We start from the raw sequence: 18,787 nt of genomic DNA, 5'->3' as shown, positions 1-18,787 counted from the left end.
TGCGCCCTCCCGTGCAGCGCAACTTCTTGCCATGGCACCGGTCACAGGCTTGGCGCACCGTAGAGGAAGCCACGTGACGAGATGGACCTCTGGATGAAGACATCACGCAAAGCAGTAGTAAGGGGCGCGTCGGCGGCCGGGTGAAATAAGGGTAGACGCGTCTGTTGGATAGTGCCGTGATGCAACGATGGATCTGGGATATTCTGAAGCTGAATTTAGTATTGAGCTGGCATGAGTCAGGGGTGTTTGAGGTAGAGGTTTGAGGTAGCTCTGAGAGTGTTGCCTGAGCGGAGGTGTCAGCTCCCGCCGCTGACGCCGACCTTTCCCGCCGGCCGGCCCCCACGCCAATCCTCCCCGGCATTTCTTCGTGCGCCACAACCCGTCCACAATTTAACACGCAGCAGCGACAATATACGGTGCAAACACACGTTCACTTTCGTGCGTGTCCTCAAAGGGCGCGGTGTCTCTGCATGCGCTTGATGGCCGTTGTTTCTTGAGGAAAAGGATTATGCTGGCGCAATTTACCACTTCCCGCGCAGTCTGTTGACTTTATCTATCAAAGGATTTTCTGATATTTTATTCAAATAGTAAGAATATTACAATACAATAGATCATTAAGGCGGCAAAAAAAAAAGCCGTCAGCCGGCCAAATTCCACACGTATCTTCCTCTATTCGACCATTTCATCAGCTGTTGCTCCCATGCCATGCTTGCCAGACGCCCGTCTCCTCTTTCCAAAAATGAGCGCCAACACAGCGCAAATAAATGACAGCCCAGCAAAGCCAGCCACGGCCGCAAACTCCATCCTGTAAACCTGGGAATACTCCGCTCGAACCATCATTGCCTGGTCCTTTTCCAGCGTTGCTAAAGCCTGACTCGGCTGTTTCAGCAACGCCTGCACCACATCAGCCGGGAGTATTTGCCTTAGCCTCCGCGGTAGCTCCTCGTTCGCAATTGCGGAGGTCACTGCCAGCGCAACCGGGCCTCCCATTGTACGCGTCATGTTCAACGCCCCCATGGTGACGGCGCCATCTTTCACCTCATCTTCCAGTTGAACCCTGGACGCGACCATGAGCGTCGGGATACCAAACCCGAAGCCAATTCCAATCAGGACTTCGTATCCGTATACTCTTGAATCGAAACCCGCGTCGCTGCTGAAGCCCAGAGTGCATAGGAGCCCTCCACCAAGGACCTGCAATGCATTCGTGGTCGCGAGGATTGGAAGCACGAGGCGAGTGCTCTTGCTGTAGATCAGTCCGGCTATTGCGGAGCAAAATGACGAAACAAGCAGCAAAGCGAGCAGCTTCACGCCTGCAGCCGTTGCCGAGAGACTGTACAGTAGCTGTGAGCGGCGCGGCAGGTTAATAATGACGGTGTAGAAGACGGCGCCGAGGAAGAATGCGGACCTATGAAACAAATCGGTCAGCGGCCGGAGACAAGCCCAAGGGAGCAACACCCACAGAAAAATCAACACAATCACCGGATTGCGCAGCAACCTGAACGGAAACAGCGGCTCAATCCTCGTCTTCCCCTCGCGCCCACCCAACTTCCACTCCCACCCAAAGAACAGCAGAATCGTCACACCCGCAGCCACCAACACCCCAACGATAACACCACTATCCCACGCATACGTCGACCCCCCCGTCTCCAGCCCATAAACCAGCATCACCGCCCCACCAACCGACAACACCGCACCCACATAATCCACCCTCACCAAATCCGCCAGCACGATCGGCGTCCGCGGCCCGGGCAGCGCTCCGCCCACCAACGCCGCCGCCACCACCGCCACCGGCACATTCAGCAAGAAAATCCACTTCCACGCCCCCTCATCTCCCAACCTGCCCCCCAGCAGCGGTCCCACCACATTCGCGACCGCAAACGTCATCCCCGACACCCCCGAGTAGAACCCCATCCAGCGCATCGGACAAACCGCCATGACGGTCACGAACGCGAGGCTGAAGATGACGGAGCCGCCAACGCCCTGCAGCGCGCGGAAGACGATGAGCTGGTCCATGGTGCGCGCGGCGGCGCACAGGCCCGAGAAGAGGGCGAAGAAGGCCAGGCCGGCGAGCAGCGTGTTGCGCGGGGTGAAGATGTCGGAGAGCTTGGAGAAGACGAGGAGGAAGCCCGAGTACGTGACGAGGTAGGTTGTGACGATCCAGGTGGAGCGCGCGGCGTCGGAGAAGTGCGTCGAGATGGCGGTGAGGCTGGTGGCGATGATGGTGGTTTCGAGGGCGGAGCAGAAGAGGCCGAGGCAGAGGCTGTGTGTTGGGGGAGAGATCAGCGAGGGAGGGTGGATGGGGGGAGGAGAAGGGGGCGGACCCGAGCATTGATACGTGCAGTCGCCATCCGCGGAGGGCGTTGGGCGGGTCGCGGAGCTTGTGGGTTTGGTCTTGCACGGTGGTGGGTGCTGTGCTGGCGTCCTTAACGGGCGCCTTTTCGCCGTCCATATTTTCCATCATTTGAGTATTCCGGCAGGGGCTTGCGGGTTTGGAACGCTGTATAAGCGCAGTCTATGCCCAAGGGGAATAAAGTTGAGAATCAGTGGGGCGGAAATAACTGAGCTGCTGAATACGAAGACCAAGTAAGGAACACCGCCTTAATATTTGTAGTCACAAACAAAATACTGCAGAAACAGAAATATGGTGTGACGTTTGCAGCATCTGCACGTTGCGGCGGGTATTTGATTGGTAGAATGCTCAGCTCGATGGGCGATCCCGGACGTAACGGTCTGTGGCGCGAATCCTTCCCGGTGGGTGACTCAAAAACCCGCCGAGCGTGTCATAGCAACGCCCTCGATCTTGTAAAATTTCCTCCGACGGCATGGGATCATTTGGAGGTCTTGAAGACACGTATTAGTTGCTACTGCCTGAAAAATGGTGGTGTGCGAGTGCCTCGGAGGGTTGCAAGCCTGCAACAATGGCCGAGTACCATCGATGGCGACAGCCCTTGTGACACTCGACAGCCGAGGGCATCAAAAACCTCTTCCCGCTCATCTCCAACTTCAGATAAATCCACAAGAAGTCTCTCTATTAACCCGGTCCCAGTCGTAATCTTTCTCCACCACCGATAAGACACGTTGTAAAGCGAAAGAGGAGTTGAGCTCGGAGAACGATAGCGCAGCTGATACCAAGTCCTGTTCCAGAGGTGTTTCACACCATATCGAGATACCTAAGGCCGCTACGACCAAGATATTTCTCCTATTAGTAGTTTCACCTACGCTGTAGCGGGCGCCTCGGAAGTGAACTCGAATGACTGTCAGCGAGAAATGACTCGCCTTACATCAACTGAGTTATCCACTCAAATTCCCAGAGCAGATTGCTGGTAGGGCACCGATATTCCCATTTCTGCTGGCTGTACCATGGCTGCTCGCTCTCCTTTTGGCTGCATAAGTACTTGCATATCCAATCTTGGTTGTCCTGACGAACACGTTTATGTTCCAGGCGTCTAATGCAAGCGTCCCAAATTGCCTTGTAGCTATGTTTGATGCCGTAAATGACCTCGAGCGCAACCCCTTCATAACTGCATCTCCCAGGAACCGGCATGAGGCGGAACCTCACCTCTCCCTTCTGCTTTGCCCAGCGACTGCATATCAGCTTTGGCATGCCGCAGCGATGACATCCATGGAAAAGGTCGAAGTTGACAGCCCTCTCAATATGAATCAAGTCCGTACGCGCCCTCTGCGCCATCTCGTTGGTGCACACGCGGATGCTGTGGTCTGACGGCTTTCCCATGGCCCTGCAGACCATACAGGCGTCTCTGAAGTGCAGCAGCCGCGGTTCGATACTTCTCAAGCGCAGACAAAGCGGCTTCATGTCGCGGGTAGTTTCTATGTAGCTCGCCAAGCGATGCCACTCTGGAAATAGCGCGTACTTCCTGTTTTCTTGCTCTGTGGCACTGTCGTCCCGGAGTTTTCGTAGGTGCGGTTCAGTACACCTGCTGTCCCGTAGTCGCTGTCGGGTACCCGCGATTTCCTCGCTCAGTTCCTCAAGTCGAACTAGTCGCTGCTCCATGGCCAGGACATCGGCATCCATGCAATCGATCACTGGTCCGACAGGCTCGTCACTACAACGCGTTGCCAGCGCTACGACTGTATCCTGCATCTTTCCGCGTGGGAGGAGGTCAACTCGATACTCGTGATCAGCAAGCAGACATTCGTACGAGCCGTAGAGTTCGTCGAGGTCCCTAGCGATTGCAGAAATAAGAGAGGAGGGCCAGTCTGAGAATTCCTTCTCCGCCATCCACGCCAGTATCGCAGCCGGGTCATCAGTCTTTACCCACTCAACTTTGTCAGCCAGCAAGCTGTCTTCAAAGCTGAGCAGCGCAGCAACGGCTCGCCACACCACCTCCATATTTTCGCACTCTTCCACCGTTCCGTCTGGAGCAGTCACTCGGGGCGAAGCGTTTGGGCAGCGCTTGCTCAAAAAGGTGCAGACTTTGCATGGCGAGCTAGTTGTGGCGTTTTCGTCCCCATCGGTACTTTCGTCCTCGTCGGTGCTTCCACAATCATCGGTGCTTTCGTCCTCGTCGCTACTGCCGTACTCATCGGTGCTTCCGTCCTCGTCGGTGCTTCCGTCCTCGTCGGTGCTTCCGTCCTCGTCGCTGCTTTCGTCCTCGTCGGCGCTTGCTCGCACGCTCGCCTCCTCCAACAGCCGCAGAATGCGCTGCGCTTCCGGAGCTTCCTCCCAGTTCCGACATTCCTCCATATCGTGGGTGTCGGCGGCGGCATAGTCGCGATACGCGGCGCAGAGCTCACAGCCAGCTCCTCGCCAGAAGTTGAGGGCGAGCTCGAGCCGCTGTTGCAGCTCATCTGTAGAAACGCCGAATCTGGCCTCGCGCTTTCTATCCCATGAGGCCTTTACATCGTGATATTGGCGAGTGACGGCTCGTCGCCTTGCTGATTGCGCGAGTTGAAGGATGCGTGGCTGCGGAGGGGCCACAGAGCTGCTGTCCGGCCCAGGCTGCTCTTCTTTGGCAGATTCTGCCTTTCTTTTGCGTGAGACAGGCGACATAAGCGGCGTTTAGGGGACTCGCATAAAGCTTGGCTTTACGACAAAGTACGTACTTTGACAGCCGCAGGGAGACGTCAGGTACTGTACCTGCGAAGTATTCTCGGAAAAAGAACAACTTGACCCCCGTACTCCCTTGTTGGACTCACCGATTGTTTGGGTCACTAATTGTTGTTGGGCCGCTAAATATCATCATACTTGGTTAGTGCGGGGACGGGGGGACTATTTGACATCCCTAGCGTGATTCATGATAACACTATAAGCAGAGTCACTATTGTCTCAAAAAGGTGAGCTAAGAGTACTTCAAAGGATCGTTTTAGTGGGTGGTTCGCGAGAACAGTTAAGCTGGTAATAATAGTCGAGGGCATTCCCAAAGTCTGACCACGTGTAAAATTGTTGTGCCACCCACAAGGACTACACGCGTCGAGTGAAATAGTTATCTCTTCCTTACTATCAAAGGGCGCTATTTTCAGGGGTTCTAGCTTTGCAAAGTGAATAAAAACTACGGACGGGAATCTTCCTAACACTCAACAGCTTAGCGCATCAAAAAATTCTTCTTCATCGTCTTCATCTTCAGAAAGCCCCGCCCCGTTTCCATTGTCCAGCCCGACCCCGGTCGTGAGTTTTCCCCACCATCGATAAAACGTCTCGTTTCTTTCTCTCTGAGCATCATGCATAGTCTTGTACCGCTCGAATATGTCTAATGCTGTCTCTCCATTTTTCGACAACGTTCGCGGGTCTATTTTCGTTGCAACTGCTTCCATCACTATGTTGATTGTTTTGGGGTCTCCCCACCCGGCCACAACATGAAACATGGAGAGCCCTGAGGCTGTTTTGACCGCCGTATTTGCTCCAGAAAGGAGAAGCTCAGAGAGAACACCATGGTTATTCTTCCTCGCTGCATGTAGAACGGGGGTATCGCCGACAAAGTCAGCATGATCGATCATCGAGCCACATCTAAGTAGCACCCGTACTGTTTCCACATCGGAGAAGCGTGAAGAAAAATGCAGGGCCGTCCAGCCGAAGGATGTACTTCTGTGTGGATCCGCCCCATGACGTAGCAGTGACTTGACAATCTCCGCATTCCGTGACCTCGTGGCATTTTCCAGTGGAGAAATGCTGTTGGTGGCAACAATATTGGCATCAGCGCCACTGTGTAGTAAAGTCTTCGTCGAATCAAGACTTCCCTTGATTGTTGCCCACCATAAAGCAGTCCGTCCTAGCGAATCCGTTTCGTTTATGTTGCATGCCGAGTTTATGATTGCCTCAGCTAGGCTTTCGTTGCTTGTCCCAAGTACTATTCTGTGTAACAGTGGCAGTTCCAGTTCCTCTGCCAGAAAGTTCCGCCCGGTTCCGATATATGATTTACAAGACTCAGAGACTGTATCAGGGAGTTGGCCAAGGAGACTCTCCTCTGCGACCGCCGAGGCTGCCGATCTACCAAGGTCAGCAGCCACATTGTCTGGTGCGTTGAAGTTACTCGCCTTCCGCGACGATCTTCCACGGTTGGATCTGCGCCTTGATCAAGTAGGAACTTGGTCGCTTCCTGGTGATGATGCATTATAGCAAGCTTCGATAGTAATTCAGTCAGTGAAAACTAATAAAGGAAACCTGACAGCCTTACTGTGAGAGCTGCCAGTCCGAAATTTCCGTCAACATCATTGAGCCTTGCTTGCCCTGTTTTTAACAGAGTCTTCATAGCTTCTGTATCACCTTTCCAAGCCGCAGTGAACCACGGAGAGTCCCAAGGCACTACATTCCGGACCGACAATGAGAATGAGGGTTCTGTCATTGTGGAGGATGTGTAGGCCAGGGTGATTGCCTTTCCCAGAAACCATGCCGGAAAGTAGTATGTAGCCCTCACGCTAGAGGGATTGGGACTGCAAGTTTCTTTGCATTTCAAAACCGAGCATTGTCTAGTCGACTTGGGAGCCCCACTATACCCGACAAGAAGAGCTCCGAAAAGGCGAGTCGACACTGACTGCATTTGTAGGCGTGAATGGCACGAGCACCTGCAATCGGACGATTTCTTTCCTAAGCTTTGTTGTCGGACAGAGACAACTGCCAGTGGAGATGGCGATGTGAGCGAACAGTCAGGATGGGTCTGAGCTACCGCGTTTTCTTCAACTTCTTTATTTACGGACGCCGAGCTACCATCGTTTTTTATGGGTTGTAGATTTTGTAGAGAGTGCTGAGATTGTTGGTTCAGGGTCACATTGAATTGCTCAAGGAGCAGTCCGACCTTTTGCAGGTCAACCCTTCAACATGTCAGCGAGAGGGCACAAATTGTATGAAGTGCATGTGTGGTAGTTACGAATTGCTGGTGGCCATCAGAGCAATTGCTTGCAACCTGATCTCCCGCAACTCTGCCTGGCAGGACCGAATTTTGCTTCTGTAATGAACCCATACAAGCCGGTCGAGAGCGTTCCCATCAATGAGGTCAACCTTCTGGAGGAATGTTTTGATGGCTGCGATTTTGCTATCAGCATCACGGAGCTTCATTTCGAGATGCGGGCGCATATCCGGATGTACGGTTCCTCGGTTTCTCAGTTGAGTAACAAGAAGGCTGAAGTCATTCACCTCGTTGGACAGCGCCAGTAGTTCGTCGGGGGCGTCCCGCAACCGCTTGATCAACTGACCCAGCTTGCCAGCTGTTTCGGCCAGTGTGATGGCGCCGCTCACCACTCCAATAACTTCCGCCATGGTGGAGTGAGAACCAGACTGTTGCAGTATGAGGATGAAGCTGAGTGACAAGTTGCCACTTCAAGTGGGGCTTAGATGCTTGTCGCGTTGGGGGCGGAATCCTGCTGAGGTAAGGTCATGTGTGACCTGCAGCCTCGGGAGTGAGGACTTGCGACTAATGAGAATACGTTAAATTAGTCCAGCTCGCAGAGAGTTAGCAAACCCTTTATAAGTGTCGTAGTATTGCTCAACGATGGGTTGCATCTCGACTGATATACTATTTAGCGGATATCCTTCGATTATGTAAAAATAATAGCCAACTTGCTGTGTCCTTTAAAGCTCGACTACTGCTCTTCTGCCATGGTGAAGCATAACAAGGCTGGTATTGTATAACGCATTAGTTTAAGTGCAAAGTTGCCATTTAAAGTGGTGATTAGATGCGTGTCGCGCTGGAGGCCTTTCGCCTTCCTCCGCCCCGAAGAACGAATACTCTAACCGTATTAATCAGGCTCCTTGTAACTACAGAGCACTTAGCTTTTTGAATAGCTTCATTCCTCTTTAACGCCCTCTATAGTTATAAATGAATACTTCCCGGCTTAGGGTTGGTTATACCATTCATGCGCACCGAATCGATAGTTGTAGAGATAGGCTACGGTCGCGTGTCCGCTTCTACCTCCTTTATCTACCGGTATTTTATAGTTTATAAAGTCTAATCTAGGCTTCTAAAACGTCCCTTCCGCTACATAAGTAACTCTAGGATTTATAGAGAGAATGGAGGAGAAAAGTAGATAAATTAAGCCCCTTCTACCCTACTCTGCTAAGACCCCTTTAAAATTTCCTATGTGTTCGAAAGTAAGCCCTAAATACTCCGACCTGCTAAACGTATCAAAGCTAAGTAGAAGAGGTGCATCGTCACAGCTACCCAATAGAAAAATAACCCATAGTCTGACCAGCAAGTTTGAAATCTATGAGATCAATGTAAGACACTCCAACGCGCTCAAAGAAATTCTCATTCCAAACAACGAGGAGAACCGTGGCTGCTCTCTCTCTGTCGTTGCTGTAGTATTCTAGTGGCAAGGTATCCAGATCCACGTCGAGGACGATGCCAGTCATGGTTCGACGATCCGACAAGATAGAGAAGTCCGTTAGGCTCAACGGGTATATTCCTTGAGCCCCCTCATAGCTCACACCAATCTCTCCAGTGTTGTGGTACCCGTTCCTTTCCCAGTTTCCCAAAGAGTAGTATCGATGGAATTTTATAGGTCCGGGGTTAAGTTCGGCTTTTAGAGAGGGTGCTTTGATACGCAAGATCTTGGCCTTGGAGAAATCGTGTTTCGTATCCAACTTGCGCTCAAGTTCGGGTCCTTCAAATGTCATACCGTCGTCCATTTCTACCGTAATCCAATGATTGGGGCTGTGCCACGCCATCCGAGTCCGACCAAAAGCTCGGTGAGGGTCAACAACGCCTGTGTCGGCCCATCCTGTCCAAGACCAACTAGGGAATCCACTGCGCCGGTTTCCTGGCCGGACAGAGATCCAACTTAAACTGTGGCTGATGGTAGTTATCCACGGATTCAGCGTGGTAGATTCTCTTTCTAGTGGGAGACCCGCAATGTGGCGCATCAGTTCTATTTCCCTCCGCTTCAGTGAGATGTTGTTGTCGCCAAGGTTCTGGTATTTTTGTAATATTCCCAACAATCCGTTGAGGATATCTTCAGACTTCGTCAGATCCAGGCGGCAATAATAGATGATCCTGTCCCAAACACTGACTCTGGTCCCTGTTCCCATGTTGAAATGAAAGTATGGTGAAACTGGTGAAGCTTGAAAGGGATCCAACCGGGTTCTTTTAACTCCAGCCAGCTCAAAAGCTTCAAATGCTGCCATCTGGCTGCATTGGAAATACACTTGTTGGTCGGTGAAGACGAGACGTCGCCTTGATAGCAGCCCTTCCTGGTACGTCCAAGCCCTGGTAGACCATTTGGATGCACCAATAAGAGCCCTTGGATGTGCAAGTGTAGCTTCAAGTGTACGGCTGCCGATTGGCACACGAAAAGGGTGTCGCAATTTTGCGCTGATCCCAGGTAATCCGTATTGAGGCCCGTCACCAGCAGCCGCTATGATAGTGACGTATGCTCCTCCGTATATGTTGTGCATGTTCGTGAGTTGATGGTCCTTGATAGCTTTCCGACTGCCTGGTGGGTCCTGCTCGATGCAAAAGCGATCAACCCAGAGGTACTGAATGCCTAATCTTTCAGTAACCAGCAGCGCGTCCGTAATGGTGGTCGGGAGGTCCTTCGGTAAGGGCATTGGGTCGTCGCTCCATACGACACTTAGGTTGAAGGTTAATAACCCCCAGACGTAGGAGAGAGCCACATATTCCACTTCTTCGTCTAGTTGATTGATAATCTTGCGAGACGTGCAATCAATCAGTTTCACTCCTTCAACCCTTTTAGGCTTAGCTGAGCAATCGCCCTTGTGATTAGCCTCGCAATCCTCGATCCATGTCCGGAGCATGCCGGCATCAACAAACGGTCTGATGCAATCAGAAGAGAGACTTTCACAATCCTCTTCGAGAATCTGGCGTTCTGCAAGATAGCCGGTCCATTCAACGCTACCGCCAAAATATCCTTCTGTTCTATTCCAGAGCATGAAATAGGGGGTTTCGTCGGAAATAATAGGTAAGAAGCGGAGGTAAATTTGTCCATGGGTTCGCTTCTCCCGCACAAGTACTAGCCTGCAGGATCGCTCTGTATGTGGACGTTTATTAAGAGAGGGGTAAATAAAGTCCAGGGCCTGACAAAAACAGCAAGCCTGATCTTGAACGATGTTTTCCCCGTGTTCAAAAGTCAGAATATCCACATTTCCGACTCCTGGACAGAGTACTTCCTTAAGCTTAAGTTCTTGGCAGCGCTTGCAGAAGGGTGGTTGGGGGTTTTGGGAAAAGGATGCGGCAGACGCTTTTGACGATGTCATATTGCATGCGCTGACTTTCAAGCTGCAAGTGAATTTTTAGTTCTCAAAGAACACAACCACATGTCAACGTATCGTGAGATACCTTCGAGTAGGCTGTTCTCGATTGGATTTCGGTGTCCCGAGCGCTGTTTGGAAATTTGAGGCTTGAAGGGATGCTTTGAAGTCGGCTTTTGTTTGTCGTTGACTTGGAGGATCTTGGGAAATGAGATGGGCTTTTATAGAGCAGGACTGGGGGATATTGCTAGCTGAAAGTCTGGATGGCGTCTCACGTGAAGTGGCCAGACTAACGTCATCAATCCAAATTAGTGGTGGGAAGCGCGAGAGCACAAGCAGAGAAGACTATGGTGTGCAACTTTGCATTTCTTAGCATCATATGATGTCAGGCCTGTTTGCAAACTGTCTTCACAGTAAAATGCACTCAGCGCCTCCTGCAAGCTGTCGTTATGGTCCACGTTTTCCCATTGGGCAATGCAAGAGATCGGCCGATACCTGTGCTGCACAGGATACTTCTAATACGTTCGCGTACAATCTGGTAAGTTAGTTTTGACTAGGATGGTCCGGCACAGAGCTGGAACGGCTGCTGCGTTGCCACCTATCACATACATGGTCCATAACTAATAAACACAAGTCGGTAGTGGCCGCACGCAAACGCGTAAGAGGTGCGCGACTTGACTGGTGGGTGCAGTGCTTGGCCTCGCTTTACCTCCTTCAGGACCAGCGAGTCACGCTGGGCTTACTTGCAGCCGGGGAGCACTGATAATGATCCGTGTTTTACCTGGTGAAGGGTTTGGAGGGGCATCAACGATGCATCTACGATTGGTAACCAATTGGGCGATTAGGAAATCCACACTGTATAAAGATTGGCTGATCATAGCCTAGAAGCCCTAATCGAGCCCTGCTGAGGTGAGACTATGCGTGGCCTATATCAGCATGAGGGCTTTCAAGTAGTGACAATACGTCAAGCCAGTGCATCCCGCGAAAATCCCGCAAGTCGTTCACGAGCATCATGGAATTGCTTCGGCGAAAGTTACAATTCAATTAATACTCAAGTCAGCGGATGTCTTTTGATTGGTCCAAGGATGACAGCCAAGCTTTTGAAAGCTTTCTAACTCGAGCGACCGTGCTCTGATACATATTCTTTACTGCTCATGCAGGTGTGAGCGATCCTCCACCCGACAAATCAAACGTGGCACCATTCAACCACGCATTCCCCTCCTCGCCGCTATCATACGTCACCGTGAACCCCGCACTCTCCACATTCGCCAGACTCGTATCCTCATTCGTAAAATTCCCGAGCACCGTATCACCCGTGACAACCCACTTGCTCGTTCCATCCAGCGCCACGCTCACGGTGCCGTCCACGTCGCCTCCCTCTCCCAACACGACCTTGCCTGTCCAGGTCGAGTGCTCCGCCAGGGACCACGTCACAGAGCTGCCGTTGTACACGACAACGTCGCCGACGAGCTCGCTTTCCTCGATCGTGACGTCTACCTGCGCGGGGAGGATGGCAGAGTTTTCTTCAGCGCCGGCGAAGTAGGAGAACTCTTGGGTGACTTGCGAGCTGTTGGCGACGAGTAGCAGACCGGAAGCAGTCGTAAAGTTGGTGCTGTAGATGGAGGCGGTGGCGATGACGTTTCCGAACCAGAGGGCGGGGCCGTCTGCAGCAGTCACGGTCAATTTGGAGGAAGCGAAGGAGATGTGCGCTCCAGATTGCCGTTCCGAGGAGGAGAACTGGGTTTCTTGTCAGCACAGAGAAAAAGTTGAGAAAGATGATGGCAAAAGCCAAAAGGGACAAAGAAACAGACATACCATGACTGTTCCGGCAAGCAATCCAGCCGTGAAATCCACGTGGTCAAACTCAGCAATCTGCGGCCCATCCGAAAAGAGTGCAGGTGCCTTCTCGGCGAGGCCGGCAACATTTTCACCCTTGACAGTACCGAGTGCGTAGAACAGCGCAGATCCAATGCCAGCAGTGTGAGCTACCGAGTCGGACACATTCACCACGCCGGCCGGGGTGTCGCCCGAAAAAGACGAACAGCGGTTGCCGCCAGAGTAGTGACGAAGGTTCTTTCCAACAATCGTGGCGTTTCCTGCAGCGTAGAGGCCATGAGAAACCGGACCAGAGCTGTACAGATCGGTGTCGGAAACGTAGACGATGGTGTTGTCGCCGAAGGCAAAGACGTTTGCGGCACCATTGTGGACAGTGATGTTGGAGTGGGTGATGGAGGCCGAAGACGCGTTGGCAACATTGATGGCTGCGTTCAAGCCGTAGAAGCTGGCTTGGTACAAGTTGGAGCTGTAGCCGTGCTTGATCACATCCACATAGGACAAGTTGAGCTGGGCGCCGTCCGTCACGACGATGACGCTGGTGTCGTTTGCGTCGACTGTGAAGCTGGTGTGGTCCGCACTGGTGACATTGCCGTCCGAGTAGTAGTACGGGCCCACGATGTCGTTGGTCTGGTAGAGGATGGGTTCGATGTCGTAAACGGCCTTGATGGAGTTGTCGGACGCATCGGCGGCCAAGTCGGCAAAGTTGCTTGGATCGGTAACCGAAACAGCAGCCAATGCTGCACCAGAAAAAGAGAGGAGGTGAGCTGTGCTAAGCATGCTGAGAGATGGCTAAGCTCGGTGGCAAATTGGCAAACTGTTGCAAGAGGCTCTTCCGGCGCTGAAGTTCCTGGACTGTATGGGATCACCTCTAAGACCTGAAGATACTTTATACGCTCTTTACTCCACTCTTGAATTGTTGTTCTCGCTGTCCGTTGTCCACTACGAAGCCGAATGCCGGAGAAAAAAGCCTGTGCCGCAAGCTTGGCACGAAATGAGGAAATGAGCGAATCGTCACCGAAATTCCTGATCCTGCGAAGTGCCCCGTGACTGCATGCTGGTCTTGGGTCGAACAAAGTATAGTGACATGCTGCGTTCATGAGGGTCCGCTCGAAAAGGTTAATGGAAGCGGGAAGATCTGGGGAAAATCTGGGGTAGGGAACTTCCCCGCGTCGGCTGACGCGTACGTGTGGAGCCGAACATGAACCCGAGCCAACAAAACACAGCTTCGGCCTGGATTTTCTTCGGAATGTGGGCCTTAGGCTAATCCTTACTACAGTCTATAGTGGTACAGAACGGCTACAAGTCCGATGACGAATGAGAACCGTTGCATAAATTCTGACGGCGCATTGCCCAAGTAGAGCAGGCCCACTAAAGCCAACTGGCCAATTGATGTTTGCGGGTACACAGAACTCCGGTATTGCAGTGGCTGCATTGCCTTTTAGATTTATCGACACGAATTCCGCTACGAAAGACTATCTTATCACGACTCCTTCGGGCTTTGGCCAAGCAACTTCGGAATGAAGGTATAGTTTCTCTTTGTTTACCAGGCCGAAAGCTTTGACGGTGATTATCTCCACACTGCTCGTTTCAATCGCAATCAAAGCCGTTGGTACCAGACACGTGGTCACACCGGACCTTTGTCACGTCCTCCCCAGTCTCCGTGTTTATGAGATCGACACCGGACATTGTAATGTCCGTGCAACCGCCCGAAGCCTCACTGCAATCCAGCCAGGCTTTGTAGCTAGTGTTGGCGTCTCCAGTCCAGTCCCTCAGCGTCATGTTCGAAATCTCAAACAGGCTGCTGTCACAATCCCCGGTGGTACCGCTGAAGGTTGTGCACTGCGTGATGTAGAATGGGTAGCGTTCTAGCTCGGAAAATGTGAAATCCTCCAGTGCTGTGCCAGAATTTAGTCTCATAAAATGTCAATTTGGATTGTTTGTACTCACTTGCATTCTTGAGGTCTGACCCACATTTGTCAGCTGCTTTTTCTCAACGGCATTTTATCACAGGACTTACATCCGATCCCCCCTCCGCCTCCATTGGGAGGGTAGTCCACTTGGTCCCCTGTCCACGTTTTCACGTAAGATCCATACCGCGTTCCCAAGAAGGTGTTTCTCCGGGCAGTGACGTTCTCAACACGCTCCCACACGCCGTCGTACTGGCCTAGGCTGCCAAAGGCAATGCCTAGCGAATTGTCGAAGGTCGAGTCTTCAATCAAGATGTTCGTCGAGTTGGCCTTCAGGGCAATGGCGTCGTCGCCATTGCGGATGTACATGTTGCGGAACGTGATGCCATCCGAGTTGATTGTATCCGCGCCGTCGGTGTTGCGGGCCGGCGCGCTGCTGCCCGAGGTGCTGTTGATGTAGACGCCGTCGAAAAGCACGTTGCTGGACCACATTATGGCCATCGTCCACATCTGGCTTTGCACCATGCGTAGGTCTTTGAAGGTCATGTTCGAAGCTTCCCACACTGCGAGAGCATGCGGCCGCTTGGGATAGTTGGATTCGCCGTTGACTAGATCGTACCTGATTCAAGTCAACAATCCCCAGCGGCAGATAAATGCTTCAGCAGGGGTGGAGTCTTACCAGGCTTGCCCATTGCCATCCAGCGTGCCGTATCCATATCCATTGACCGTCACGTTCGTGCCGCCGAGGAACCATGCCGCGCTCCCGTTCTGGAAGCCCGTCCACTGGTTGTGTGAAAGCCAGTAAGAGGTGTTATCGCTCCACTGTGTTGTTCAGCAACCATTGAATTAAAGACTCTACATGTGACGTACCAGAAGTGTCCCGTAAATGTCAATTTCCGCGTTGGACAGCCCTGTGGTCGTCATAATCTGGTCAATATGGTAGGTCTTATTCTGGAAGATGATGCGTCCATCGGTGCCGCATTCTTCAAAGGCTTCGAGGATTGCGGGAGTGTCGTCTGAGCCATCTTCGTTTGCTGAAATGGTGCAGCTTGCCCGGCGTTTTAGCTCAATTGCGCTTGACGCACAGGTCCAGAGGAGCAACAGAGCGAACACGGCGGATCGTACTGAAAGCATCTTGTCCACACTGAGGAATGATAGCAACGATGGTGAGGGCATGGAAAGGCTTGCTACGGAAGACTAGAAAGAATAATCGAGGTCCACGCCTATATACGCAGATGGTGCACGATCCTTTCCCCCCACCCATTTACATGCTTTCAATGCTTCTTTCGGGGGAAAGGAGGTTTCCAATTGGAAACCACCTATTTGGGGATCTCGGGAGAAAGGATAGCGAGGATCGCGTGCTTTCATGCAGGGGGTAAGTTTCCGGAAGAAGATGGGTTTTGCGATGTGAATCTGTGATTGGTGGATCTGCCTCCATACCTACCCGCCCTCGCTCGCTACGGCCCGCCTTCGCGACACCAAGAGATACGTCATTGACCATGGGAATGGGAAAGACCGGTAGGAAATATTGAGTTGTTTCTGTAAAAGGCAAGTGACTGTCGCCGAACATTACTTGATCCGGCACAGTTCTTCTCGTTTCTTATAGATACCCCCTGCACTACAACACTATCAACGTCCCATCCCTTCCGCTAATCAACTCAAATGGCTTGTTGTACCCCCTGTCATTGACCGCACTTACTTTGTTTCGTTGTTTGATTCTCCCGAGACGTAGGGCACACCCCGCGTAGACTCTGTCATTCTTGTCTTGTGCTTTGTCCGGTGCAGAGTCTGCCGGAAGCCACGCCATTGGTGGGTTTTTCATAGTGACTCACAGATCCTGCACTTATAGAGAGATAGTCTCAAGCGTAATGGGATAAATCGGCGGATTCCACGCATTGGTTGATCATCTAAGATTTTCACTAGCTACACTTCGAATATCTCTCATGGCTATGACAAATGTAAAGAATCGACGCGCCGCAAAGTCCTCAGCCGGAACCCAACCTTCGGTAAAAGAAACGCCCACAAATATTCACCTCCGACGCCTGAAGGGGAAGTGAATATTGCACTGCCATGATCTAAAATGAAGAATACACAACATGCCGTCGCATTTTGCTAGCGAGAAAAACAAAAAGATACCCTCATGACCAAATCCAATTTCTCTTTCTCCATGTAAGTGTGAAACTCATGTCCAATAAAATCCTCCTTTTGAAGTCGAAAACAATTCAAAGTAGATGGGTGGTGTTGAAAAGACGATTGCTTGTATCGGTGTCACGGCTGCCTGTGAACTTGTTGCTGGAATGCCGGAGGGCAACAAGATTGACCTTTCCATCCCCAGCGAGAATCTCGTAGGATTCGCTGTTTGGATCGATGAACTGCTCCTGAACCACGCCAGCTACAATGATGATGCGAATGGTTGAGTGTAGGCGGCGGATCGCCTGAACAAACTTCACAATGGACTCGCCCGTGTTGATCACTGAATCCACCAGTAGGACTTGAGATTGCCCTTCCACGTGATGGGAGTTTACCTCCTCGGGCCCGTTGGCGTGGACGAACATAGCCAGCGGAAAGACGTCATTGACTCCCATTGCCATAGGTTCTCCTCCCCGCATGAGTGCCACAATTGTGGTTCGCTTTTCGTGTTGAAGCCGGTATCCAGTGCTCTGATGGCCCATGACATGAGGAGTATCATACTCTTCCAGGCCGATGATGCTGGCAACAAATTCGGTTGCAAGGTATGCTCCAGCACGGCGATGAGCCTCCTGAAGTGTTGGACCAGAAATGGCGGAATTGCGCATAGGGGTTGCGAGCAATTTTGCTGACGTCTTGTTCGTTGCAATAGTGGCGAAATTGGCTATGGGAACCTTTCTTCTGCAGAGTATTTTTTCGATGATATCACGCTCGGTGATAAGGGGAAGCGTGGTGATGTCGAGTCGTGGCGGTGCATTACGGGGCAGCAAAAGCTGATGAGCCCGGAAGCCGTGGTTGCGGATGAAAATTGGTAGCGCCTCGTCCATGCCTTGCTCCTGGTTTCTTTGTCGCCCACCACGACAACGGCTTCATCTGCCTCCTGCAGCATCATCATGTCCAGTGGGCTATCTCCAAATGCCCAAACGTACAGTTTCTGGGACTTCCGGAGATGGTTCACCGTGGCAGCCTTGACTGCTGCGGAAACTACGAACCCGTCTGAAACACGGCCGCCAGCGATAACCTTGACTGTGCTTGAAAGCCCTTCTCTTTCCATCACTTTCTCCCACACGCGTCGAAGGCCACAGCTGACAACGACTACGCCAATATGCTCTTGTCGCGACGCCAGCTGCAGAAGCGTCGTGAATTCCGGGTACATTGTAACTTGTGAAGCGACATCCGAGCACAGCGCTTCGTACTCTTGATCATCGACGGCGTCTTCGCACAGCAGGGCGGCTTGTCGAAAGGCATCATATGAGTGCCCCAAAGGGCTGCTGAAAAGAGATTTGAGAGGGGATGATCCGCGCGCTCGCTCCTGGGATGCTGTAAGTTGAGCCCAGAACAACGCCCCAGTGTCGACCGGGGCCAACGTCCGATCGCCGTCCACGACAAGAACCGTTTCCAGCCGCTCTTTGCGGGGCGACATGATTTCGTCCAGCTTGGCTTCGGCGCAAGATAAGTTGTGTTCTTCCGTGTGTCGATGAAAATCCCGCAACAGCGCCGAGATCGTACCCACTGATGACCGGTGCGGGCCGAGAACCGAGAACAAGATGGAATTCTCCCGGCAGAGTACGCGTAGCCTGTCCTTTTCGGCCTGCTGCCATCTCATCAGATGGTCTGTCGTTACAGACGGTCGCGATCGTTCCGTGTCATCCCGACGTCGTTGCTCGACGACGTCAGCGGGAACGTCCAGGTAAACGATGTGGGTGTACGTTTTCAAGTCGCTTGGAGTGTAGACCATCTCTCCCTCCTCCTCTCCTTCCCGCCAGAACATGAAGTGACCTGTAACAATCCCAGTCTTTCTGGTGGCTCTACAGACATTTTCGATGCTGTATATTGCCTCTTCGCGCCACTTCGTTTTCTCCTGGTCGTCCAACTGCTTGAAGGCCACCAGACCTCCCGGAACAAGAGCTGCAATGACCTCGGATCCTTCGAAGAAGTAGAAATCGGCTTCACCAAGCTCGTGCTTCAACTGATTGAACAAGAAGGTTTTGCCTGCCCCAGGCACTCCATAGATACCAATGACCTTTGGCTTGGTACTGGTAGTGGAGGCGTGCATACGGCCAAATTGATTGATTGTGTCTTGGTCCATTATTCAGTTGGGTCTGATGATTTTCGATATTTCCGTGTTGCTCAAAAAGCTACGTAAACAGTAACTGTAAAAGTAAGAACTGTGGGAGTGTTCTCAAGGAGTCAGAAAGCC

General features: G+C 52.0%; 5 protein-coding genes across 5 annotated transcripts; all 5 read right to left on the bottom strand.

Annotated features, from left to right (window-relative positions):
* Window positions 1-669: 669 nt before the first annotated feature.
* LTHEOB_11487 (Haloalkane dehalogenase) lies at window positions 670-2,461 on the bottom strand (the record flags this gene model as incomplete). The annotated part of the gene is made up of 3 exons (XM_035508248.1): window positions 670-1,405; window positions 1,460-2,260; window positions 2,322-2,461. 3 exons carry the CDS (start codon window positions 2,459-2,461, stop codon window positions 670-672), a joined length of 1,677 nt encoding a protein of 558 aa, XP_035366416.1.
* An 816-nt stretch (window positions 2,462-3,277) lies between these two features.
* Window positions 3,278-5,011, bottom strand: LTHEOB_11486 (Gpi anchored cell wall protein; the record flags this gene model as incomplete). The annotated part of the gene is made up of 1 exon (XM_035508247.1): window positions 3,278-5,011. One exon carries the CDS (start codon window positions 5,009-5,011, stop codon window positions 3,278-3,280), a length of 1,734 nt encoding a protein of 577 aa, XP_035366415.1.
* A 6,798-nt stretch (window positions 5,012-11,809) lies between these two features.
* LTHEOB_11485 (uncharacterized protein) lies at window positions 11,810-13,270 on the bottom strand (the record flags this gene model as incomplete). The annotated part of the gene is made up of 2 exons (XM_035508246.1): window positions 11,810-12,394; window positions 12,473-13,270. The coding sequence occupies 2 exons, from the start codon at window positions 13,268-13,270 to the stop codon at window positions 11,810-11,812; spliced, it is 1,383 nt and encodes a 460-aa protein (XP_035366414.1).
* Window positions 13,271-14,080: 810 nt separating this feature from the next.
* Window positions 14,081-15,576, bottom strand: LTHEOB_11484 (Glycoside hydrolase family 28; the record flags this gene model as incomplete). Its single annotated transcript, XM_035508245.1, has 6 exons — window positions 14,081-14,388; window positions 14,441-14,455; window positions 14,511-15,019; window positions 15,080-15,222; window positions 15,271-15,434; window positions 15,486-15,576. The coding sequence occupies 6 exons, from the start codon at window positions 15,574-15,576 to the stop codon at window positions 14,081-14,083; spliced, it is 1,230 nt and encodes a 409-aa protein (XP_035366413.1).
* Window positions 15,577-16,622: 1,046 nt separating this feature from the next.
* LTHEOB_11483 (Uracil phosphoribosyltransferase protein) lies at window positions 16,623-18,643 on the bottom strand (the record flags this gene model as incomplete). The annotated part of the gene is made up of 2 exons (XM_035508244.1): window positions 16,623-17,430; window positions 17,517-18,643. The coding sequence occupies 2 exons, from the start codon at window positions 18,641-18,643 to the stop codon at window positions 16,623-16,625; spliced, it is 1,935 nt and encodes a 644-aa protein (XP_035366412.1).
* Between the last annotated feature and the right edge of the window lie 144 nt (window positions 18,644-18,787).

Source organism: Lasiodiplodia theobromae (assembly GCF_012971845.1).
Source record: "Lasiodiplodia theobromae strain AM2As chromosome Unknown scaffold_49, whole genome shotgun sequence".
NCBI classification, from domain to species: domain Eukaryota; kingdom Fungi; phylum Ascomycota; class Dothideomycetes; order Botryosphaeriales; family Botryosphaeriaceae; genus Lasiodiplodia; species Lasiodiplodia theobromae.
The sequence above is the reverse complement of the archived record's forward strand: the minus strand, read 5'-3'. Positions and strand labels throughout refer to the sequence as shown.